Source organism: Peromyscus leucopus, chromosome 16_21, assembly GCF_004664715.2.
Source record: "Peromyscus leucopus breed LL Stock chromosome 16_21, UCI_PerLeu_2.1, whole genome shotgun sequence".
NCBI classification, from domain to species: Eukaryota; Metazoa; Chordata; class Mammalia; order Rodentia; family Cricetidae; genus Peromyscus; species Peromyscus leucopus.
This window is the reverse complement of record NC_051084.1, coordinates 61,327,198-61,352,241: the sequence shown is the minus strand read 5'-3', so window position 1 is coordinate 61,352,241 and position 25,044 is coordinate 61,327,198. Positions and strand designations below refer to the sequence as shown.

Genomic DNA, 25,044 nt, shown 5'->3' with positions numbered 1-25,044 from the left:
TCAGGGATTTCCTGAGACTTGTGAGTTGCTTACTGAGTGGTGTTGAGCTTCATCCCTTTAGAATGTCTTGAGTTTTAAGGAGCCTCCCGCTCAGATGCAATGTTTCAATTCAGAGGATACTGTTATACAACACTGAACATTAGTTAAAGATGAGGGTAAGGTATTGAAGTCACCCTCTAGTATTATTCTAGAGCATGTCTGACTTTCTGTGTCCTTTAATGTTTGCTTATGAAATTAGGGCTCCACTGTTTGGTGACTATATATTTATAATTGTTGTATCTTCTTGATTAATTTGTCCCCTTATTAATAATGCAGTACCTTTTTTTTTAAAAAAAAAATCTCTTCTAATTTTGACTTGAAGAATGCTTATGAGATGTTAGACTAGCTATGCTAACTGGTTTTTGGCCTCCAATCACTTAAATTATTTTCCATTCTCTGTCTTTACCCATGAGTTGTGTTTCTTGGAGAGAGAGAGAGAGAGAGAGAGAGAGAGAGAGAGAGAGAGAGAGAGAGAGAGAGAGAGAAACAGAGAGAGACAGAGAGAGAAAAAGAATGAATTTGGTTTTTTCAAGGTGGGGTTTCTTTGTGTAGCTTTGGCTGTCCTGGAACTCACTTTATAGACCAGGCTGGCTTCGAACTCAGAGATCCACCTGCCTGTGCCTCCCGACTACTGGGATTAAAGGTGTGCACCATCACTGCCTGGCTGGATCTAGTGTTTTAAGTCCAGCCAACTAGTCTTCATGCCTTCATTGGTAAGCCAAAGTCATTTACATTTAAGGTTATTGAGAAGTATAATTTTTTGGCTGGATTATTCTTTCCTCTTTTTCTTCCCTATTCGTGTTATGGCTTTGCTGGTTTACTGTGAGGGACACAACCAATTTCACAATGGTTCCCCGTGCCGACTCAGTCTTCTCACACAATTCATCCTGTCCTGTGCTCTTTTGATTGAAACCTTCTTCCTCTTATGTGTGTAGCATTCCTGTGACTATTTTCTGCAGTGTCAGCTTGGTGGACATAAAATGCTCTAGCGTGTGCCTGCTTATCAGATTGTGAAATACAGTTGCTGGCTATGGCAGTCGGAAGTTCAGCCTGAGAAAGATCCTCCTCTCCTTATGTTTGCAAGTCTGCAGTTCCCATAGTGCACAGAGATTTTTGTTGTTGTTTGAGACAGAGTTTCTCTGTGTAGCCTTGGCTGTCCTGGAACTCACTTTGTGGACCAGGCTGGTCTCGAACTCAAAGATCCACCTGCCTCTGCCTCCCGAGTGTTGGGATTTTTAAAAAATGATTTAAATAGTGTGTGACCAGTAGAAGCATCATGCGCCTATCTGCAGCTTCTAAGTTTGTGGTGGCAAGGTGAAAGTGATCTTGGAGCAGCTAGTCTGAGACACATTCTCTTAGAAGGAAAATTACTCTCCCAGAGAGGAAGGCATTTATTCAGATCATGTTGTTGAAACAATGAGGGATTCTAAGAAGGTTCTCATTTTATTTGGGGTAGGGAAAGTGTTCTGTGAGTCTGAGGGGAGAGAGAAGGCTGGGGTGAGGGTGGACATGGCAGGGTGGGAAGGAGAGCCAGGAGAACTCAGAGGCAAACATCTGGATGCCACTGCCTCTAATCCCTGTGACAAGCTGCTGGTGCTCCTGTGAAAATCCCCTAGGACTGGTTTAGACCTCCCAGTTCTCAAGATACATTGACATTACTTCCCAAATACCTTCACTGTGGAAGGAATAGGTCCAGCAAATGAATGTTACAAGATTTGACGTACATGATGTTAGATTAGTTTGTGTATTCTGGGGAATTCTGTTATTCCCCACACCACAGCATCCTGGATTCTTCCTCAATACCTGGGCTGCTGCTGTGGAACAGAGAGCAGAGGGTTCGTCCTGGTTACTATTTTCAGTCTGGAGAGCAAAACTGGAGCGGCGTGAGAATTTACCAAGAGGCACGACTTCATGCCAACTTACAGTTCTTTTCTGGGAACTGATTTCCCTGGACTGGCAAGATTCAAAACGCTTTCCAACTCTTGCATTCTGTACTATTCCTCCAGGACTTGTAAGGCTGGCAGCTCTGGTCTCACAGTGTAAAAGCAGGATCTTGATGTCACGCCCACATCTGTCTGATCCTAGAGACAGTAAGCTGTAAGGGAACTCGGGCTTTAAACCAGATCAACTTGGACTCTGACCGGACATCCTACTTCACATTTTGGAACTTCGGCTCCCTGTACTAAAAATAGGAACAATTTATAGACAGTGAGTACGTTGTTTGGCATCGGGAGAGGTTCCACCAGGGTGGGTCCCCTGAAAGACAAACTTCTTTCGTGCTAAAAATCTTTCCTTCCTTCTGGGATCTAGCCGAAGATGCACCAGATAATGCACCTGCTGCAAGTGTCAGCCAGTCCAGCAGAAGGCAGCAGTATCCAGCCGGGATCTAGGAGCTGTTTGCTAGTGCGAACTCTCTAGGTGGCTGAGCCGCACCCACGCTGCTGGGCGGGGCTGAACCTAGAGATCCGCACATGCGCGCTGCGGGGCTAACCCTGCCCGCAGGATAAAGTGGGCCGCACCGAGGGAATGCGGCTGCGCTGAGATTGCTTCCTGAAAGAGGTACTGCGCTTGCGTGTCGCTGTCTGCCAACGCCGTTTCTTTTTTCCCTTTAGCCTCAGTTCATCTAGGACAGCGGATGATGTATATGCATCCCACGGGGCAGACCTCCCTGCCCTGTATTTTCTTGCTAAGGTGCAGAAATAAAGAGGCCTTCGCTGTCCCTCCGCGACTGTAAACCATGGTGCCAAGGCAGTTCCCGCCCATGCCACCTGCGGACAGTTTTGAATTTCTAAACTTCTCTCAGACCCAAATCTCCCAGCCACCCCGCCTTCCATCTTCCTGGAGCTGGGGTTTTGGTGAAGGTTGCAGGGTGAGCTCATGAATTCTGATCTTCTCAGAATCATACAGACGTCACTGGGAAATGTCTTTCAAATCCAGGGACCTCAAGGGAACGTAATGGTTAAAGCCTTGGCATGTAGAAACGCACCAAGTTAGAGCGGTTAAAGAATATGCCTAGTTTTCACAGCTCGTAAGTGGCTGTATCAGTTTGAAGCCGATGGTCACTTCTCCCTGACTTGTCTTAGGCCTGGACACAGCGATCAGGGGTGGCCTCTACCATCACCAGCGGGTAGAATAAAATAAGGCCTCTTACAGGAATTCTTGTGTTAGCGAGCTGGGAAGAGAGAGGGAGCAGACAGGCGGGGGTGGGGTGAAGGGGTGGGAGGGTGTGGGGGTGGGGTCCCTTGCTTTAGTCTCTTCTCCATTTGCAACCAGAATAGTTTTTCAAAAATCAATCTGAATATGCTTCCTTTTTTAAAAAATGGTTTTTCGAGACAGTGTTTCTCTGTGTAGCTTTGCTTGCGCCTTTCCTGGAATTCACTCTGTTGACCAGGCTGGCCTCGAACTCACAGAGATCCGCCTGCCTCTGCCTCCCGAGTGCTGGGATTAAAGGCGTGCGCCACCACCGCCCGGCTGAATATGCTTCCTTTTTTTAAAAAAAAATCCTTTAAATCCCGTTCCCTGTTGCCTACAAGATACTTCCTTGCACCCCTACCCATTCCCGACCACCAGCACAGTGTACCCCTTGAGTGTCGTAAGGCCATTTTGCTCCCAGGTGGGGCACATTGACTGACACTGCTTGGCAAACCTTTCTCACCTGGCCATGTTTAACTCCCCCCACCTCCCTGCTTCTCAGACAGTATTGGGCTGTCCTCTGATTCTCCACAGAGCCCTAGAGTTATGCCCAGATCTCGGGGACCCCCAAAAGACCACCAGGGAGACCAAATCCCGCATGTAAAAGCAAAGAGCTTTTAATTTCAAGCGAGGGGCTTGGTCTCTCTGTCTGTCAGATGCAGTGGAGAGCAGAGAGCCCAGGGCCCAGGCAGGGTGGGGTTTTTAATCATAGCAGAGGTTGGGGTGAGGGGATTTCGAGGGTTCAGGACCCTGATTGACTGACATTTGTCTAGGTGTATAGGGAATGTTTGGAATGTCAGGTATTTCCTCTTAGATGCAGGCCCCACTGGGTGAGGGCAGCTCATGGCTTTTCATGGGTCCAGGTGTTGCCTGCCAGAAGCCTGTCATGGCAGCTGTGTGGTCAAGCTGTTTGAAGGCCACTGTGTTGTGTCCACACCCCCGTGAGTCCAGTTGTCTCATGGCCAGCTGTGTTGGAGCACAAATAGATGATTGCATTGTGAGCAAGAGCATGCATACAGCAAAACTCTAGGGGATGGATGGGTCTGTGCTCTGGGAATTTCTCTCGCATTCCCACAACCTGTGTGTGACCTTGTCTCTGTTCATTCATCCATTGCTATAAAATACATTCCTTCATATCACTCAGGTGTATTCTGTGGACCTTGCTCTGGTTCAAATACTAAAGTAAACTAGGAAGGAACCTTTCTGGTATAATTGAGGAAATTAGAGAGCTAAGAAGGAGGCAAAATAATGGAATTTTAAATTTTAAGAGGGTTGTATAATTATGTAGATTAATTGTGATAACATAAATAAGGTGCCGTGGTATCTGGCGCTGTTTCAAGGCAGTTCTGGAATAATAGGAGGGATATGTAGGAACGTGTGTGTGTGTGTATGAGTTTGTTTGGCTCCTGTTGTAGATTTATAGACATTTGGTGACTCTGGGAAAATGGATTCTATTATACCTGTGAAGGTCGGCAGTCCACAGGGAAGGTGTCAGTCGGTCCTCAGGCTTTGGAAGCTCTGGGAGAAAATCCTTCCTACGTCATTCTCTAAGTCACTCCTTGCCCACGCTGCTGGAAGTCACCCTGCACATGGCTTCCCACACTAGTCTACTTGGTTCCCTGTGAGTGGTGCCCCAGGAAAAGTCACTCAACACATGGGATGTGGCCACATCCTTCCAATCTGTTCTACCGCTTCACCTTGTGTGTGTCTGTCTGTCACCTTCTTCAGGCACTTACCATTATGTTAAGGTTTGTCTGGATAATTCAGAATCTTCTTATCAGAAAGTTCTTAAGTGCATCTTCCAGGAACCTTTTCCCAGGTAGAGTTACATTCACAGGATCCAGGGAATCCAATGTAAACTTGTTTTAGGGGAAGGGGAGACATTTTATCTTAAACTCCATGTGTGGAAGAAGAAAGTTGGCACAGTGATGAATAATTTTTTTAAGTTAACTTTTTTTTTCCCCTCCATTTTCTATGTATGGATGTTTTTACCTGTATCACCTGGTGCCTACAGAGGCCAGAAGAGGTTACCAGATCCCCTGGAACTGGAGTTACAAATGGCTTTGGACCACCATGTGGCTGCTGGTTCCCGGTTCTCTGGAGGAGCAACCAGTGCTCTTAACAGCTGACCCATTTCTCTAGCCCCCTGAAGTTAACTTTTTTGTGTTGCTTCTATGGTCAGGCTATCTCCCAAACTGTTAGCACTCAGTTGGCTGGGTTCCTTTAGCCTTGACCTCTTATGAAATCCTGTGCAGGTTCGAAGACTTGCCAGTACCGACCTTTGGCGGCTTTTGTGTCTTTTGTGTTGACTGTAGTGAGTACAGACAGCAGGCAGGTGGGACCGACGGCAGGCGGCGCCCTCTAGTGGTGCGACTCTTGTATAGGTCTAGGAACTCGATCGCTCTTGGCTTCTGTGCCTGAGTATTTGAGATCCTTTGCAGTTGAAAACTGGACTACTGTTTGGAGCTTTTCTAGTGGCAGGGCTTGCAGTTTTTATTCCATGGCTCTCAGCTCTTGTAGGCTTCCATCCTCCTTCAGTTTCTGCATTCTGGAGCCCATACCGCAACCCCTGTCTCTCTTTTTGAGACAGGCTCTCATGTGGCCCATGCTGGCTTCGAACTTGAACTAGCCAGGGGTACTCTTGAACTTGTGATCCTTCTCAAATGCTGGGATTACAAGGCATGCAAGAGCATGCCCAGTTTTTATGTAGTGTTGGAGCTTGAGCACAGGGCCACGTGTGTGCGAGATAAGCATTCTGTCAGCTGAGCTACATCCTCCTTTCTTCAAGCTCACCTTTTTGTCCTCCCTACAACTTTATTCTTGGTCTTCTGTATTCCCACCATCCCTTTTCTTGTCACCCTGGCTGTTCCCTTGAACTTAAACCTGGCTTTTATTGTCATGACTTCTCTTGATTGCCGCTAAGGGAGCGTCGCTGCTGCTGCTGCTCTTACAAAACAGTGGGCTGACTGCTCCCTCTCGAAGTTTCAACTGAAGCCAGAAAGAGCTCAGTTAGATTTTGCTTTGTCTGTGTGGTGGGCTTTTTCAAGAACCTGAACTGCGTGGTTTTCATGAATGCAGTACAGATTTCAGCAAATGATAAGCCTCTATTTTGTGCTCAGCTCGAAGGCAGTGTTTGTAAAAAGCAACTGCTGGCGAGCTGGAATACTTTCTTGCTACATTGCCAGGCAAGATGCGGAAGGTCAAGTCAAATAAGAACGTCCAGAAAACAAATAGTAATTATCAATGTAAGTATGCCTCAAATACCGCATGGGCCATACTTACACCAAAGGGTTGTTTCTCTGAAATATACATGAACATGAATGTCCAGACTTTTTAATCCGATCTGTGTAGCTACTATTTGCATGCTTTCCCTTTTCTGCCTGGCTCACAGGACCTTCCCTGAACCGTTATAGACGTTGTTGGCTCCCATTAGTCTGTTTTACCTTCAGCCGCTATTGTATTGTATTTTCTCAACTTAGACTTCCCTTGAATTATTCTGACATTACTTATTTAATATCAGTTTCTACCATAGATTTTAAGTTCATAGGGGCTGAGCCTTCATCTTTTGTCAGTTAAGTCCCCATAGTTTGGAGAAAGCTGTGGGACACTTGTCTCTCCCTGGGGCACGAGGCAGATGTTAAGCATCATTAAAGTGCTGTTAAAAGTCAGTAATAGGCCGGGCCGTGGTGGCTCACGCCTTTAATCCCAGCACTCGGGAGACAGAGGCAGGTGGATCTCTGTGAGTTCGAGGCCAGCCTGGTCTCCAAAGTGAGTTCCAGGAAAGGCGCAAAGCTACACAAAGAAACCCTGTCTCGAAAAAACAACAACAACAAAATCAGTAATAAATGCTAACGATAACGCCTTCAGGTTCTTACTGTAAGCACACCTTCTCATGTGCATGTTCCTGGAATAAGCAAAGACTTCGATGTCTCTCGCTGTCCTGGCTGCCTTAACCAAAAGAACTGTCAGGCAAACAGCCAGCTAAAGTCTTTTTTTGCCAACACTCTTATTCTGAACCCTCTGCAGATGCCTTGAGGAAACTACACAAGAATTGCAGCAACCATTTCCACCTAGGCAGGAGAGGAAACAACTCCCCCTTGTGGCTTAGCAGAGGGACTGCTGTGGCTGGGACAAATGGCACAATGCTATGATTGGTGCAAATACAAACCTTCATTTGCATGTGAGGTTTGCCTTATTGTGCTGACATCCTTCTGCATCTGTAACTGGATTGCTTGCTTTGCTTAGTGATTTATCAGTGAGATGTACTGTACTCACGTGCTGCCCCACCTTGTTTTAAAGTATTAGGGTCAGTCAAAGGCTCCTCTTGAGTGTTCTTCCATCTTTGTAGCATGGCTGAATTGGTCACAAACCAGTAGCCTAGCTACCACAGCAACAGTGAAGTAGGACAACGGAGCGGCTGTAGCATAGACTGAGGAGTGGCTGGCCAGCTGCTTGGCAGCTGAAGAGAAGGCAGATAAGGAGGTATGGCAAGTGTGCTGGCACCCGTCCCAATAGTCTTGACACAATGAAGGACTGTTGGCATTCATCTCAGACCTTATTGGGAGAACCCTGCCCTGCCTCTGGCCTTAGTGAAAATGACTGCAGCCTATGCAAGGTCATCTGGAATTCACCAAGTTCATCTTGCTTAGAGTGCCACTTTTCTAGGCACGTGCAGGCTATCTGGAGTGGTCACAGCTGGGACGTGTCTTCCTCTCCAGCTGCTGAAGGGTTTTAGAGTTATTATAAAGTTTCCCAGCCGGGCAGTGGTGGCGCACGACTTTAATCCCAGCACTCGGGAGGCAGAGCCAGGTGGATCTCTATGAGTTCGAGGCCATCCTGGGCTACCAAGTGAGTTCCAGGAAAGATGCAAAGCTACACAGAGAAACCCTGTCTCGAAAAACCAAAAAAAAAAAAAAAGTTTTCCAAACATCTGGACTTCCGAGAGCCATCCAGCCTGTTACCAGTGATGGGACTGCTTGACTGACAGTTCCCTGCTCAAGGCTGCCCAGACAGAAGATAAGGAGAGCCTGTCAAACAGCCTGCTTTATGAGTTTTAATAATTCATCAAAGCATTGAAATTTTTGTTTACAAGAAAGACTTAAGAAAGTTGAATGTGGAACTAATATTTTTATTGACACCTAATTTGTACTTAATATTTAACAACCCTTGACAGTGCTGAACACCTTCACCAGGCCCCAGGGAGAGGTGGGTGCCTATGTTCAGCCTCACCTGGGCTAGCAGGGTGTTCATGCATGAACCCATCTCCCCAGGGCTAGGGAGCTGTGACTAGCCTTTTATAACAGTTTATCAATACTATGTTTACCTTAGTTCATTGTAACTTCTCAATAGCCCTCAAAATATATTATAAACTGCTTTCACAAGAGAAAAATGTGAGTCAGATATGAGACAGTCTATTGAGTTTATATATCCCCAAATGGAGGAGTTTCAACCTATATCTCCCTTCCAACTGTTAAGTTATGACACTCTTGACCCAGTGTTTTTGAACAACCCAGAGACAGTTTTCTTAATTCTCTAGACTCATCACTGATTATATTTCTTTCAGGACAAGACTCCCCCTCTCCTTTTTGTGGTGCTAGGCAAGGGTCCTACCCCTGAGCTATGGTTACCCCCCCAATCCATTTTCTTTATAAAAAGATTTCTGTTTAATTATGTATGTCTATGTGGGAACATATTCATCTGTGACTCAGGAGACAGAGGGGGGCATCAGACCTCCTGGAGCTGAAGTTACACGTGGTTGTGATCCATCTGACAAGTGTGTGGGAACCAAACTCGGATTTAACAGGTTTTTAAACTCTGAGCCATCTCTCCAGCTCCCCCAACTCCATTTTCTTAATTAGACAGATATAGTTATTGTATTCTTCAATTCATTCAGCAGTTTTGGGTTGTCAAAGTACCACCGTGTGGACTTCTTCTTGATTTCTCCTCCCGTCCTGTGGTTGAAAGGCTGTTCACAAAAAGGCATTCAGGAGTCAGCTGCTCTTCTTGCTCCCTCCCTTTACACCCAGTTGGCTGACTGGGAAAACATGGCCGAGGGCCTTGAGGGCAGCACAGAGCTCAAGAGGGCTCCTGAGTGGAGGAGAGAATCCCTGCCATGGCGTTCCGGGGAGAGCAGGGGCAGGTTGGTTCTCTGTAAGGGGAGCATCAGGGGCCATTGCCGTGGTAGTTGCAGAGGGAGAATTACTCCTTGGTGCTATGAAGGAGGATTGTATAGCCCACCCACAGCAAATCATTCATCTCTCATTTTCTGTTTACCCAGCAGAACTTTATAGGAACCTTCAACCCTCATTTTGCCCTGGCCTTTGACAACCTCCTTTTTAGAAACGGCAAGGAGCATTTGGTAAAATACTTCATAAGATAAAACTTCCTTTCCCTCTGTAACATGATCGGGGATCCCTGAGCAGTATTGTGGGGGCTGAATCTCTTGGTTCTCCATCCCTAACAATTATCTGTGCCACCTCCACTACCCGATAAGAATGTACAATATACTCGATGATCTACAATGATAAGACAAGTGAGTTGTGTGTTTTTAAGTGTTTTATATGTTATAGTTTTTTTAGTTGCACATTTTAAAATAATTGTTTTAAAATTGGATTTCTGTAATCCAAGTCACACATTTTCTTAGAAAGCCAGTATATTGTTGCTTTTATCTAAAAAAAAAAAATGAACAACCTGTAAGAATAATTTTTCTTTAATCAAAAAAACCCTTTAACTTACAGTTGGCATGTAAAACAGTGAGTTGTGTTGTCAGATTTGCACATACATATGCCCTTGTACTGATATTCCCCCCTCACTACACTAATCTGCCCCTCCCAACTGGCCTCTTTCCTTCTCCCAATTGGTCCCTCTGTGCGTTTGTGTTTTGAAATCATGTGTGTGTGTGTGTGTGTGTGTGTGTGTGTGTGTATTTAGATCTAAAGCAGGTAGATCTAAATGTTTTCTAAAAGAGCTTCAGATTGAAGAGGAGAGTGGAGCCATTTCCTCCAGGTCTCAGATCTTGTGCTCCTGCTTTCAATGAGCCGATTCCCCATAGTATCCTGATACGATTGGTTGTGTCCATGCCAGGAGCTGCTGGTTTTCGTGTTCTGATTCTTTGCTACCTCCTGTCTTCCAAGCAGTTTGAGATAGAGCAGGGGCTATCAAACTACTTTGACTGGGCTCCCTCAATATGTATATTATCATTTATAATGACTGAGCATGTACATGTATGCCCATGCATGCAGGATACATATGCATGAAGCTGAGGACTCACCATGTATTATTTTCCTGCATTCCATTATCCCCCCTGCTCTATTTTGTTTCTTTTGGGATTGCCACCGTATTGTCAACACCACTGTCCATGAAAGTAACTGGCTTTCAGTAGAAGTGACTGTGAAAGCCCAGAACTGCCTTGCATATGAGCAAGTCTCCCCAGAAACCCCAATATCTCCATCTATAAAGTAAATATACTAAAAGGAGTCCTCTTTTATTCATTCATGTTTAGAGAAACAAAATGACGGTCATCACGGCAAGCAAGCCCATCCTTCACTACTTCAATTCACGGGGCCGAATGGAGTCTGTGCGCTGGCTCTTGGCTGCAGCTGGAGTGGAGGTAAGTTCTAAGAGAAGCCATCTTAAGTCGGACCTGAGGTGACTGAGTGAAACACTTTCCTCACAGAAATCAGATGATGTTTCTCACTGAATGATTTATTAAGAGTTGAAGTGTGAATAAAAATTCCAATTCTTAAGAGATTCACAGGCTTGACCTAAGAGATTGTTCAATCTTTCTTACAAATAATTTCAAAATAAACACAAGAAACATCACTTTTACAGACCTTGTTTTTGTTTAAACAAACTGAAGAAGAATCTGTGTCATTTAAGTAACAATTAGAGATGTGGGTACTGAGTGATGACGCTCAATTACTGTTTTTGTTGTGATTGTGTGTGAGAATTATTTTTCACAAAATTCCTATGCTTTAGAGAAACAAATTATTGAAATATGAAATATGTCCATGTATTTATTAATCATGGTAGTACATTTTAAGAAATATATCACTCATAAATGTATGCAGTTTTATGCAGTTTTATTTGTGTATGTGTATGCATATGGCATGCTGTGTGTGTGTGTATATGTGTGTAGTGTGTGTGTGTGTATGTGTGGTGTGTGTGTGTATGTGTATGTGTGTGTGTATGTGTGGTGTGTGTGTATGTGTATGTGTGTGTGTATGTGTGGTGTGTGTGTATGTGTATGTGTGTGTGTATGTGTGGTGTGTGTGTGTGTGTGTGTGTGTGTGTGGTGTGTGTGTGTGTAGGTCGGATGACATCTTGTGGAAGTGTAGGTTCTGGGGCTAGAACTCAGATCATCAGTCTTAGCTGCAGGCACCTTCACCCAGTGAGTCTCACTGCTACTCATTCACCATCGTGGAATATTCTTAGATACAATGCGGGGGTTGTGGCCTACTACTGACCTATGCTATATAGTGTAGCTTATGTTCCTAAGATCATAAACTCACACAGCATGCCATATACTGAACACTGTAGGTAATTATAATACAATGATAAACACTTGTGTATGTAAGCAAACCTAAGCATAGAAAAGGCACGGTGAAGTTAGGATTTAAAAGACACAAATGGTGGACATTTACATAAGCCACTTAGCAGACTAGACACTGGTCTGAGTGAGTCAGTGAATGAGGAGTAAGTGGATGTCCCTCCTAGAACATTTCTATTGGCTATAGATCGGATCAGAAATGTCCTTGAAAGGTCCATGTGGTAAAGGCTTGATCTACAGCCTGTGTATGACTGAAAAGAAGAGGAACCCTTAAGACCTTAAAATGCTCCACTACTCTCTTCACTGGGAATTTTCCAGGGGATTGTTCACTTCTGCAGTTCCTCTCTTCTCTTACTCTTCTTCGGCTGTGTATCCACTAAACAACAGGAATACGTCAGTTGTACTGCAGCCTGCTCGAGCAACCTTGAATAGACAGTCATGTTGGATGGAACATTGTAATGGCAGCCATGGCTGTGCATAGTTGCTGGGATTCCTTCAGGTTATTACAGAAGAAGGGAAGAGGGTGGGGTATGTAGAGGAAAGCCCGTTGGCTCAAGATGACTGGTGAGGGTAGATGTGGATCAGCAATATGCTTTGCTGCATATTTATACATTTTCTAAATTTCCATCATAAAATAATTAAGATGTATACTATCAGAAAAGAAATAATGACAATGAAAATACATAACACAAATGAGAGGTGGGTAGATAACAGCAGTAACTACTTGTTAACCACAGGGCATATTTGCTCAGCAATTACTTGTTGCAGCATCTATTATGTGCCAATACTGTGTTTGGTACTGGGGCATACCACTGGGTGGGTCCCTGTGGTATGATAGCTTCTATATCTAGGAAGACAGGGTCAAGTGTTTGACAGGATTCCTACTGCTTGAGCAAGAACCTGGTAAGATTCTTTGGACTATGGTTCTGCCCCCTAAAGTGCCTTGGGGGAAAACAAACAAACAAACAAACAGTTCTTGATTCAGACCAGAAGGCCCCAGCAATTGTGAGGATTTCTTGATTGGAAAGTTATTTATATTCTTAGAAGGTCTTGTCATTCATAGGAGAGTAAAAGAGGAAAGTTAAGGAGTGAGGTCACATCCTTTTAGGAAAGCTTCTAGTGCCTTCCTTCATCCTCATAGCAATGAGTTTACCCAAGTCTTGTTATTATCTCTCTGTTGCTTCATGAATGCAAGGACTTTGGCCCGATCCTTTCTCGATTTCACAAAGAAATAAGCATGTGATAAACATAAACTGTAGTGCCAGTCTAGGTTGTTGTACTTCTATAAATAAGTAATCTGGCTTCAACAGTCTAGATGCCAGGTATATGGTGCAGGAATATGTTCTTATGGACAGCATAAGTTCAAAAGATTATAGTTCATGGGACTAGCCTATTGTTGCTGGATCCTAACAGCTCCCTCGGAGGGAAGGGTGAGAAGGCGCGGTGTCAATGACTCAGACACTGGGAGTCAGTTGAAGGCAAACAGCAGACTCCTTTATTTAATAATGGGGAAGGCCTTATATACCCTCCTCCCAGCACCCAGTCTGTGTCGCAATCTGGTGGCATTGTGTGGTCGTCCCTCATTGACTGGGCACGATCAGGAACTCTGATATCAATCAGGAACTCTGAGAGAGCCTATTGCTGGGCCCTCAGGCAGACTCCAGGTTGGCTCATAAGGAAGTATGGTTATATGTATGCCTTGGCAACTGGTCTGAGCCAATTTCCTCGACCCTATGGGCCTGTCCTGCTACAGCCTATGGTTTCCCATTTTTCATCCCAGTGTGACTGAAGAAGATAATGTCCAAGACTGTCTGAAGACATTTACTTAGGTCTTCTGGGCTCTCTGTGCCCCAGTAGTGATAATTACAGCACTGTTATTCACCACCAGCCCCCCTCCATCAACACCATACTAGCCAACTGCATCCCACCCCACCACCCTTCTGCAATGACCAGCATGTCCCTTATGTTTTATTTGAAGGAACCTTTGATAAACTGACTGAACACATCCTCTTAGTATTTCTGTAATGTGACCTGTATGAATGTGTAGAACCATAAGATGCTGTTCTTCACAGCATGCTAGGAACCCCCAAACCCTGACTGTTCTTTATAGGGAACTCCAGAAAAACACAGCAGCCGCTGCCAACACTCACATTGCTTATTGCTTGGCTTATGTGGACCTGACCCACTATGATATATTTTGGCAACACTACATCAGTCTGTTTAAGGAAGTGCTTTGTCCCCATTTTAAAGAACAACCAAAGGCTTGCTGGTGCCAAAGGACTTCCCGGATCACATAGTCTGATTGAGGCAGTCTCATTTTAAACCAGAACACACCATCATTGAAATCCAAAGATCTTCTTGACTGTCTTGATAGTCTTTTGGATGGAGAAAGGGTCTGCCCACTGAATAATGTATGTTAAAAAAGAACTGGTTTTTATCCTGATGTTTCCTTACATGTGACCAGACAGAGACATCTCTGCTACTGGCTGCCACTCCAACCCAAGTGCCTTTGCCTCAGGACAAGGTTTAAATGATTGAATGCAGATCAAGACCAAGCTGTATCTTCACCAGCATTAGAGTGATTTAAAGAAAAATATAGGATTATATGATGAAGTAACAGCACCTGTTAAATCCAAACGCTGACTCACATCTATCTAGCACTTAGTGTAAACTTGGAACTTTCCAAAGTTAATTACACATATAGTGACTTAGTCTTTATATTAACTTAAACATTAGGTTGCTAAGTCACAAAGTTTATTACTGTGTCTAATCAATGTCACCTTACAAAGGTACCATTTCACCCTCTACAGTCATCAGAAATCAAAGGTGGCTTTGTTTTTAGAGAAAAATAATGTGATAACTCTTTGATTCGTTCCTTAAATGTAGAATTCTATCTTAATGCACCCCATCTTTTCCAGGGCAGACCGTTGTATAACAATTGTTAAAAGGTTAAAGTTATGGATCAACTAAGCCCATTTTATTCACCAAACAGCCTCTTGGGAATGAAGTACTGTCATTCCAGCAGAGGCCTCTTACTGGCACAAAGTTAGATGTTTATGTCCTTGGCACATCCCGTGGTAGAAACACAAAAAGTTCTGTTCTCATCTCTCTCAGAAACACAGACTTTCCTGTGATGTGATTAGGAGAAATTCTCAGTCTCTTCCCTCTAATACCATTCCCCCAATGCCATGGCCTCATCACGGACACAGGTGTGGGCATGGTGGAGGTGAACTGTAAGACTGAGCAGGTGTGTGCAGTTCCTCTGCCTTTGTTCTTTATCTCTGCAATCAGTTTCTGCATGGCTAAAACCAGCTTATCAGTGTCCCTACTAAAGAATGTTTCCCTCCACTCTGGTGCAGGTGCTATCATGTGAGAAGCTCAAACACAGTGGGATGGTTAACAAGAACTCATGTACTATTTTTTGCTTTACAGTTTGAAGAAAAATACATTAAAACACAAAAAGACTTGAAAAGGTTAAAAAATGGTAAGAATTAATGTCTGTCTTAGTTAACAAACATACCATTTTGAACATATATGAGCCATAGAAAACTTGTTCTTCTTTTCATTTGCTTCGTCCAATAGATGGGAGTTTGATGTTCCGGCAAGTGCCCATGGTGGAGATTGACGGAATGAAGCTGGTGCAGACCAGGGCCATTCTCAACTACATCGCCTCCAAATACAACCTCTATGGGAAGGACATGAAGGAGAGAGCCCTGTATGATGAGTTTCCTGTACTTATGAACAGATAACATGAGAAGGATTTAAATCCCCTCTTGAGTGAGCATAGCTGTGGGAGGGAGATCACAACCACAGGCTGGGCATCTGCACAGATATTGAGGAGGGAGACACCTGTGGAGAGGGAATTGTAAACCTGGCTGCCCTTAGAGAACTGTAATGTAAAGCAGGGCAGAGTTCATGGGTATAGAGATCTGTGATTATACAGTAGGATCAAGCTCTTGGGTCAGGGCTTTGAAAACTCTAAGGAACTATGAAGTCAGGATGGTAGAGTCCTGTTTCCATTTGCTGAGTCTTTAGAGGCAAGGCTCTTAGCAGTTTCTGCAAAGGTTAGACATGGAAGTTACTAATGACACAGTAATTCCATGAGAAATATATCCAGGAGAAATGAGCATGCATCTTTGATTATGTTTATTTCAAAGTGTTCATAGCTACGTTGTTCATAATATTTAAAAAGTGAAAAATGACCAACAGTTGAATGGATGAGGAAACACAATGAATTGTATCTGCACAGAGGGATGGACAGACTAATGGGACAGCCTTAGTATTTTGTTACATAAGAGAGATAGGACGTAATATGCCACACATTGTGTTTTCTTTTGTTTAAAATGTCCAGAAGACTAAAATCCATAGAGACAGAAATTAGATTAGAAGCTGTCTAGAGTTGGTTGGAGGGGTTGGGGCTTGGGTCTTATTATTACCCAGTGAAGTTGAAAAGTGTGAGACTGGAGAATGTTGTCCTTAGCAACTTCAGTGAATATACAGAAAAGCACTGAATAAGATGCTTGGGTGGCGATTATGGTTATGAATGTATCTCAATAGACTGAGTATTTTTAAAAAGTAATTTATCAACTTCATTTCAAATATCATTCAATCTTTCCTATGCTCCACACCTGTGGTCATAAAAAACAAAAATAGTATTTAGTGAGATGCTATTTTAGATGGGGACTCAAGAAATGCCAGCACGGCTACAATTAGGTGATAGAACAGGAGGGTGCAGTGGATCTGTTTTTAATGGAAAACAATTGGGAAAGCTTCTGACATTAGGTCTGAGGGAGCCTGAGCCATGCAGTAGGATTAGGGAGGGATAGCAGAGCCTGAACAGCTGTGCCAGGGACTCTGAGGGTCTGTAGGGCATAGGCCGTACCACAGCTGACAGCAAACCCTCTTTGTAGGTTTCGTGGCTGTGCATGCCACATTCTCTCAGTACTGACTCTGGTGGATCGCTGGTGCTCTTTCCGCCTGTATTAGTTACATGGGTAGCAAAACATCACAAATGTCGTCTCCCCTGTGTAGCTAAGAAACCAATGTTAACTGGTGAATGAAAGTTGGAGGCCCCACTGAAGGTAGTGTCCCTTGGTCACCGTCCAAGTTGCATCCTCTTAGGTTTTTAATCAATGAATGCAAGACAGGATGGCAATATTTGAGGAAGAATTTTATCTTTCAGGATTGACATGTATACAGAAGGCACGATCGATTTGAATGAAATGATTATTCGCTATCCATTCCTTCCACCTGGGGAGAAAGATGCAAGCCTTGCCCAGATCATACGGAAAGCAAGGAAGTGTCACCTTCCCGCCTTTGAAGAGGTAAGTGGAGGCTGTGTCACCTTCAAGGGCACTGAGTGCAGAGGACATCATAGTCTAGTGAGTATCTTCTAATTTAGGACTACTATAATAAAAATGCCATGGACTAAGTGGCTTATGCTTCACAGGTGAAGATACTTTTTCTGATAATTCTGGGGGCTGAGAAGTATAATGCTCTGGTAGATTTTTTTTTCTCGTAAGATCTTGCTTCTTGGTTCATGGATACTTGACGTCTAGCTGCATCTTCACATGGCAGATGGCTCACAGGAGCTCTCAGAGGTACCATTATCATCTCAACAGTGGGAGGCCTGGGCTGCAGCTCAGTTGGTAGAATACTTGCCTAGTATGGACAAAGCCATGGGTCCCATCTACAGCACCACATAAATCAGATACGGTGGTACACGCCTGTAACACCAGCACACCTGTAGTCCCTGCCCTCGGGAGGTGGGGGCCAGAAGAACAAGTTCAAGATCATCCTCAGCTACTTTGGCTATATGAGGTCCCATCTTAAGGAAAGAGAGAGAGAGAGAGAGAGAGAGAGAGCGAGAGAGCGCTATTGTCATTAATAAGTGCATATGATTATTTCTCAAATGTTGCACCTAAAAACTGTGTCATATCATGAGTTAGAATCTTAGTGTATGAACTTTGGGGGATCACAGACATTCAGTTCAACAAAGATAGGAGGAAAATGGCACCTGATGTTGCCAGAACACTGACCTTCCTTTTCAAAGGACTTCTATGAGGATTAATCTAGCACCCCAATTCTGAAGGTATTGTGTAGAGGCATTGCTCTAGTTATGTCAGAGATCACTAGTTTCAGAAAAAATTGACTTTACTAGAATTTTCAGCATGGTATAACTTCATGGTCACAATTAGAGCTGGACTGTGTGAAGGTCTGAGCCACATTACAGGTTAGAATAGATCTTGGAGAACACCGTAATGCTGACTACATTAGAGGTTGGAATAGATCATGCAGGGCACCATGATGTTGGCTACGTTAGAGGCTGTAATAGATCATGCAGAGTACTGTGATGTTGACTACATTAGAGGTTGGAACAGATCTTGCAGGGCACTGTGATGTTGACTCAGAATCAACAGGATGAAAGCAACACATTAGATGATCATCTGACACCAAGGGCCAGGAGACCTGAGACCAGCTGCCCATCTGGAGAATACAGCAATATTTCAGAGACAGGAAGTTTATACGCTGACATATAAAATAAAGAAATGAAATTATATTTTTAAAAATCTCCAGGATTTAGGGATATTTTCCTGATATTGTATCTAGTACCTGCCTTACTAAGACTTCTCTCTGTATGTGAGATAAATATTTTAAGATGGAAATCACCTGAAGTCAGGCTGAATAAGATCATGAGTCAAAAACTGAGCACAAACAATACAGACTTGTAAATAAATAAAGGAATTATTGCTTAAGTTGTGGAGCATTAGATCATTCATTCATCCATCCAACCAATGTTAGGTTGTTGCTTGTGTGCTGGGTCCAAGGTAAGCAGCTGCCAGCCTGTGATCAGATCTACCCTGCTCTTTGTGATACTGATAGTGTAAGGCATGTCACGTGAGGATCATCTCCACAGCCATTCTTAACACTTAAGTCACCTATACTATGAAATAAAAGTATTCCATGCTGGGCAGTGGTGGAGCACACCTTTAATCCCAGCACTCGGGAGGCAGAGCCAGGCGGATCTCTGTGAGTTCGAGGCTAGCCTGGTCTAAGAGCAAGATCCAGGACAGGCACCAAAGCTGCACTGAGAAACCCTGTCTCAAAACAACAACAACAACAACAAAGCATTCCTGGAGTGTAATTGCATAGTGTAAATTACATGGGCTGAAAAGATGGTCTGGTGGGCAAAGGTGCTTGCTCCCAAACCCGATGACCTGAGTTTGATCCCTGGGACCCACGTCGTAGAGGGAGAAAACTCATTCCCTTGGGTTGGCCTCTGACCTCCACACAGGTGCTGTGGCAGGTGGACACACAGACACAGCAGACATAGACAGACAGACAGACAGACACACACACACACACACACACACACTCACACAAACAGATATAATAAGTGTAAAAAGTATATTGTGCTTTGTTTTTATACCAAGCAATCATTCATACTTCTTTTTGTATTTATTCTCTCCCAATATGTTTATTGGGACATAAAGGCAAATATCTTTTTTTTTTTGTTTTGTTTTTGTTTTTCGAGACAGGGTTTCTCTGTGTAGCTTTGCGCCTTTTCCTGGAACTCACTTGGTAGCCCAGGCTGGCCTCGAACTCACAGAGATCCGCCTGCCTCTGCCTCCCGAGTGCTGGGATTAAAGGCGTGCGCCACCACCGCCCGGCAAGACAAATATCTTTAACAGGTAGTTCCGTGTGTGTTTGGTTTTTTTCTCTTATTCATGGATCTTAAATATCATGTATTAGTCCTTCCCAGTTGTCATCTAATTTTCATACATTGAGAAAAGCTGAGAGATGTTCTAGAGGCCACATGACACTCACCATGGATGTAGAGGGTTGGACATCCCGTGGGGTTGTCTTCATCATATGTGTCCATCTCTCCATCCCACTCTCCACCAATGAAACAAGTTCTTAGGTACAGGCCTAAGTTCAGTTACCCTCCACACTCCGGCTTGCCGATTACACCACAGTGTTAAGAATGAAAGCTGTTGTTGCCAAGATGGTGGTTCAAATTGTCTTTATTAATTTCATTGTGAGCACATGAGCATGAGTGATGTTTTTGTACGTGGTGTGTGTGCATGTGCACGCAGGTGGAGGTCCCAGGCTGATATCAATTATCTTTCCTCAATCACTCTCCACCTTTATTTTAAATGCAAGGTAAAGCTCATCATTCTGCTAGGCTGGCGGGCCGATGAGCTTCAGGTGCTCACCTGCTTTTGCTACATCTCCCAAGGTACAGGCATGTGCCAGCACTGAGCTGGGTGGTGATGGTGTATGCCTTTAGTTCCAGTACCAGGGAGCAAGGGACAGGTAGAGCTCTGTGAGTTTGAGTCCAGCCTGGTCTACAGAGTGAGTTCCAGGGTAGCCATGGCCACACAGAGAAACCCTGTCTGGAAAATAAAAACAAAACAAAAATACATGCATGTATCATCATGTCCCACTTTTTAAAAAAAAGCATTTATTTATTTTATGTATATGGAGTGGGTTTTTTTTTTGTCTATATGTAGATGCACTCCAGAAGAGAGCCTCCAATCCCATGTTATAGACAGTTGTGAACCACCAAGTGGGTGCTGGGAATTGAACCCAGGACCTCTAGAAGAGCAGCCAGTACTCTTAACTGCTGAGCCATTGGTCCAGCCCCCTGTCCCATTTTTAAAAGTGGATTCTGGGGATGTGAAATCAGGTCCTTGCGCTTTCTTACCAGGCACTTTACCAACTAAGCTATCGCCTCAGTCTCTCAAGTTGACTTTCGATCCCAGAGACATCTAAAAGATGAGGGAAACAGACAAGAGGAGAACTGTAGACACAAAAATGGCCTACTCATGGATGAAGGGTCCTGCTGTGAAAGTTGAGCAACTTTTCATTGTGTATAAAGAGAGCTGAGGGGGGAAACTGCCAGTTTTAGGATGGTGTGAACAGGGAGAAACCGCAGCAGGAGGTAAGCCCTTGACAATGGGTAAAATGCAGGAACAGGCGGGGGATGTGAATATCATGTGGGATGAAAATGAAGGGATCCTTTTGGCTTTAGTGGAGGCGATAGCAGACCTCATGTCTCCCTATCCTCCATGTCAGGGTCCGAGAGAGAGATCCAGGACTCTACACTTCCTCCAGGAGGCTGCAGAAGATTTGGACTGAATGGGTCAGGGAAATACTGGTGTTCCACCTGACTGTTTATGTTCATGGGTCAATTTCCTAAATTCTGCAGGTGTTGAAGGGCCATGGGCAAGACTACCTTGTTGGGAACCGGCTGAGCAGGGCTGACATTCATGTGGTCGAACTTCTCTACCACGTGGAGGAGCTGAATGACAGCATTGTGGCCAGCTTCCCCCTGCTTCAGGTGAGATAGCTCAGTCCCTCACAGTCAGCCCTCCGCTCGTGGCCCAAGTCTTTGCATACTGTGGGGCAGCTGGCATTTAGCCATATCCAGTTTTGAGTCCCCCTCCACCAACCGGAAATTGGTCTTCCAGGTCTGTTTCTGGAGTGTGAAGAGAGTCCTGTTGGACCAGGAAATTTGGCCTAGACACTACCTCAACAAGTATAATTTGACCTTGTACAATGAGACGATGCCAGCACCCAGCTCTCTCCCCAAGCTCCCTTTCCATTGCAGGTTCAGATCCTGATTTCTCGGGGATTCTCCTGATCTTAGATGCCCATATCATTGTACACCAAGTCTATCTTAGCAGCTCTCTTCCTATCTGGTTTCTGTCTCTCAGATCCAGCCCCCATTAGCAGACATTGTATTTCTCTCAGCGTGTGCACATACTCCTCAAACACAGAAACCCCTCTTCCCATCTCTCATTGTGATAAGTCCATTAAGTCTGGACTCTGGTTTTCCCGCTCTATATTGTCATCCTTCCTACTCAGTATCTTGATTTCACCTGTGTGAGGGTTTCTCAGTATTGACATCTGACCAACATTTCTCTTCATTTTCCTTTCCACTGGGGGCAATACTATATGGTTCAAGAGCAAGAAGGGAGGTGGGGATGACTAAAGTCTTCGGGGTGCACCAGAAGGTAGGGCTATTCAGCCTTACTTCCCGCTCTTTGCCTCTATGATCTGTTCCCCAGGCTCTTCCTTCATGTTGCTGAAGGGAGTTATTTGGTTTTCGTTCAGGAAGGGGCTCAGATTCCCTGGGATATACTGCTTTGGGCCTCACTTTGAGTTTTTTTTTTTAATATTTTTTTTAAAGATTTATTTATTTATTATGTATACAGTGTTTTGTCTGCATGTATCCCTGCAGGCCAGAAGAGGGCACCAGATCTCATTACAGATGGTTGTGAGCCACCATGTGGTTGCTGGGAATTGAACTCAGGACCTTTGGAAGAGCAGCAAGTGTTCTTAACCGCTGAGCCATCTCTCCAGCCCCTTACTTTGAGGTTTTTATATTGCAGGCCCTGAGAACCAGAGTCAGCAACCTCCCCACAGTGAAGAAGTTTCTCCAACCCGGCAGCCAGAGGAAGCCTTTTGAGGACGAGAAATTTGTAGAAGAGCTTAAGAAGACCTTCTTTTAAAGGAGACTGGGCAGGATAGTGCACAGGTTCCCTGTCTTCCAAGTTTTCCAACACTGAGGTGCCCAGGGCTGGTCCTAATTCTCATGGAGCCAACGAAGGTTTCCAACCATTATGTGCTGATCTTGTTAGACATAAAATGTGAATATAGTTGTAGTATCATCTGTTGGGTTTTGAACAAATTTGAAATCATGATCACCTCCTAAGATGTCCCTTTGAATTTAAACAATCAGAGGAAGATGTTTAAACTCAGATCTATTAAAAAACAACTTTGTCATTTATTTAAAATTTAAACATTTTAATAATTAAGCAGAATTTTTTTATCTGGTGCTTTGGCTTATGCAAAAATAATCTTTTCTGATGTGTTTTGATAACTTCCTGAATAACACATTTTTTTTTAAAGAATTCTGTTCCTTCAAATAATATTTTTCTCATTCACTCATTCATTTGCACACTTATATCCAGTCTTGAGCATCTGTTGCTCCTGGAGCTGGGTAAATGATGAATGAGTCAGAAATAGTGTCAGCTTTGTGAAGATTGCTGAGAAATGACAAAACAAGATGATTCTAATTCAACTAGGTTTTCTCCAAGAATCATATTCTAAGGCTGCTCTGACAATATGGCACAGACTTTGCACCTTAAGATAATAAAAACTTACTCTCTCAGCGTTCCGAATGGTGTGCATTTGAAATCAGTTCTGTTGTGCTCCAGGCTCCAGCTGATGGCATCAGGGAAGGATCCTTCTTAGCTTGTTCCTATGTTAGAGTGTTCTTGGGTTGATACACTACCCTAAACTCTGCCTTCATGTTCGTGTGTGTGTGTGTGTGTGTGTGTGTGTGTGTGTGTGTGTGTGTGTACATACGCATTTCCCCCTTCTGATAAGGACATAAATTATCACGTTTGGGAACACCCTTACAGATATGACCTCAGCTTGATTACATCTGTAGGGACCTTCTTTCCAGATGACATCACATTGACAGGTGTCCTGAGTTAAAAAACATCTCTTTAGGAGACAGAATTTAGCCAATAGTGCTATGCTAGAGGTAAGTTAATGCTGAGTGGGAGGTCAAAGGGGGGCCTCTGAGGATGCTGTCTACGGGTTCATAAGACAATCTGCTAAACTTTAGTGACTTAAAACAATGAACACTTACTACCTCTCACAGTTTATGAAAAGAAATGTAGCATCCGGGGGCTGGAGAGATGGCTCAGTGACTAAGAGCATTGACTGCTCTCCCAGAGGACCTGGGTTCAATTCCCAGCACCTGCATGGTAGCTTACAACTAACTGTCTATAACGCCAGTTTCAGGGGACCTGACCCATGGCAAAACACCCATGTACATAAAATAGAAATAAAGAAATTTATAAGATAGTTAAAAAGAAAGAAAGAAATGTAGCATCCAAGAGACAGGAACCACAGTGTCTCTTAAGACTTCCGGAGCTAGCAATCAACTGAGTGATCTCCTTATCACCAAGAGTGAGGCAGGAAGATGGAGGGAGAGAGGGCAATTGAGTGAGGCTCGCCAAAGAATCTGAGGATGAGGGGGCAGTGAGGTGGGGGAGATCCGGGGGAACCATGGCAGCATGTTGTCAGCGAGGAGCTTGAAGTGTGAAGATTGGATGGGAGCATGGAAGTCAGTGGTGACCTGAGGAGGTGCAGCTGCAATGGGGACAATACCTGACTGGAGTGGGTTGAAGAGAAAATGGAAAAATGAGGAAGCAGCCGGCTTCTAGAAGGTTCTGGAGTCTTGCTCTAGAGCAGGGCAACTGTGAGATCATGAACTTTACTGGGATGTAGGAAAGGAAAGAGGCTGAGGGGGCTGGCTCCGTGTCTTTAATGAAGTCACCTGAGGTTGACTGAGGTCCCATGCTAGGTCAGGGGGCTTGTTTCAGCCCCCAGGAAGTCACTTCGCTCTGGAAAGTGCGCCCTCTGGTGTTCAAGCGTGGAGTCACGGTCCCACAAATTTAGCAGAGTCTGTGCATTTGTTGCAAAAGAGAAATCCCTTTTCTTTGGGATTTAAGTATAAAATAACTGCCAGGATCTAACAAATATGGGCAGACAGGAGGAATCGAGACATTCTCCATTCCCCTTATCACCTTCCAGTTAGCCCACTTCTGTTCTTAGTCACAATAAGATTCCCGTCACAAAAGGATTCCGGTCACAAAAAAAGGATTCCCATCATGAGCTAGGAGAGAGATGTGAAAAAGAGTCTTCCTGGTAGAGGAGAGAGAGGAAGAGACAGAAGAAAAAAAGGAAAAAAGGGAAGGAGACAGAGAGAGAGAGAGAGAGAGAGAGAGAGAGAGAGAGAGAGAGAGAGAGAGAATGCTGACACTTTGATTTTTAGACTTCTGCCTCTAGAACTTGTAGGAATAAGTTTGCTTTGAGGCCAGCCGATTAGTTGCACTTTAATACTGTGGAAACTATTCAAAGCCAAAGGAAAATGAAATCTAAGCAGGCAGTTACATTTGCCAAAGTTTACTTGAGAAACAATGGCTACCCCTCCTCTTGCCCGCCTTCTGGCATCCACACCTAGAAGACCGCTGGCCCTTTACCCCATTGTGGTATACAAGGTTATGGTCTGATCTTACAAGAAGAGAGTGAAGAGCCGGCATTTCCTTTGACATTGCAATACTGTGACTACAGTTTGGTAGTCCCTTACCTCCAGTGACATCCACCCTTATGTCATGGACATAGGCAGAGCAGCAGTGAACTCTCAGTGAGCTAAAAGAGCAGCTTTATGGTGTAGACCATAC

The 25,044-nt window shown here is 44.2% G+C and overlaps 1 protein-coding gene across 3 annotated transcripts; it reads left to right on the top strand.

Moving 5' to 3' along the window:
• The first annotated feature begins 2,499 nt into the window (after nucleotides 1–2,499).
• LOC114692343 (glutathione S-transferase alpha-3-like) lies at nucleotides 2,500–22,968 on the top strand. 3 transcript variants are annotated; one of them, XM_028868072.2, is made up of 7 exons: nucleotides 2,500–2,598; nucleotides 10,733–10,840; nucleotides 15,212–15,263; nucleotides 15,362–15,494; nucleotides 16,962–17,103; nucleotides 20,991–21,122; nucleotides 22,177–22,296. In XM_028868072.2, the coding sequence occupies exons 2-7, from the start codon at nucleotides 10,742–10,744 to the stop codon at nucleotides 22,294–22,296; spliced, it is 678 nt and encodes a 225-aa protein (XP_028723905.1). In that variant the 5' UTR covers nucleotides 2,500–2,598; nucleotides 10,733–10,741. The 3 variants fall into 3 exon arrangements, with proteins under 3 accessions (XP_028723905.1, XP_037055699.1, XP_028723904.1); XM_028868071.2 differs by lacking the exon at nucleotides 2,500–2,598 and adding an exon at nucleotides 9,737–9,763 and having other exon boundaries at nucleotides 22,177–22,968; XM_037199804.1 differs by lacking the exons at nucleotides 2,500–2,598; nucleotides 15,212–15,263 and adding an exon at nucleotides 9,727–9,763 and having other exon boundaries at nucleotides 22,177–22,968.
• Nucleotides 22,969–25,044: the final 2,076 nt, after the last annotated feature.

Coding starts and splice junctions, on each gene's coding strand:
- LOC114692343 (XM_028868071.2), top strand. Junction 15,495..16,961: donor GACATGAAGGAGAGAGCCCT/GTATGATGAGTT, acceptor TTTATCTTTCAG/GATTGACATGTATACAGAAG. Junction 17,104..20,990: donor ACCTTCCCGCCTTTGAAGAG/GTAAGTGGAGGC, acceptor TAAATTCTGCAG/GTGTTGAAGGGCCATGGGCA.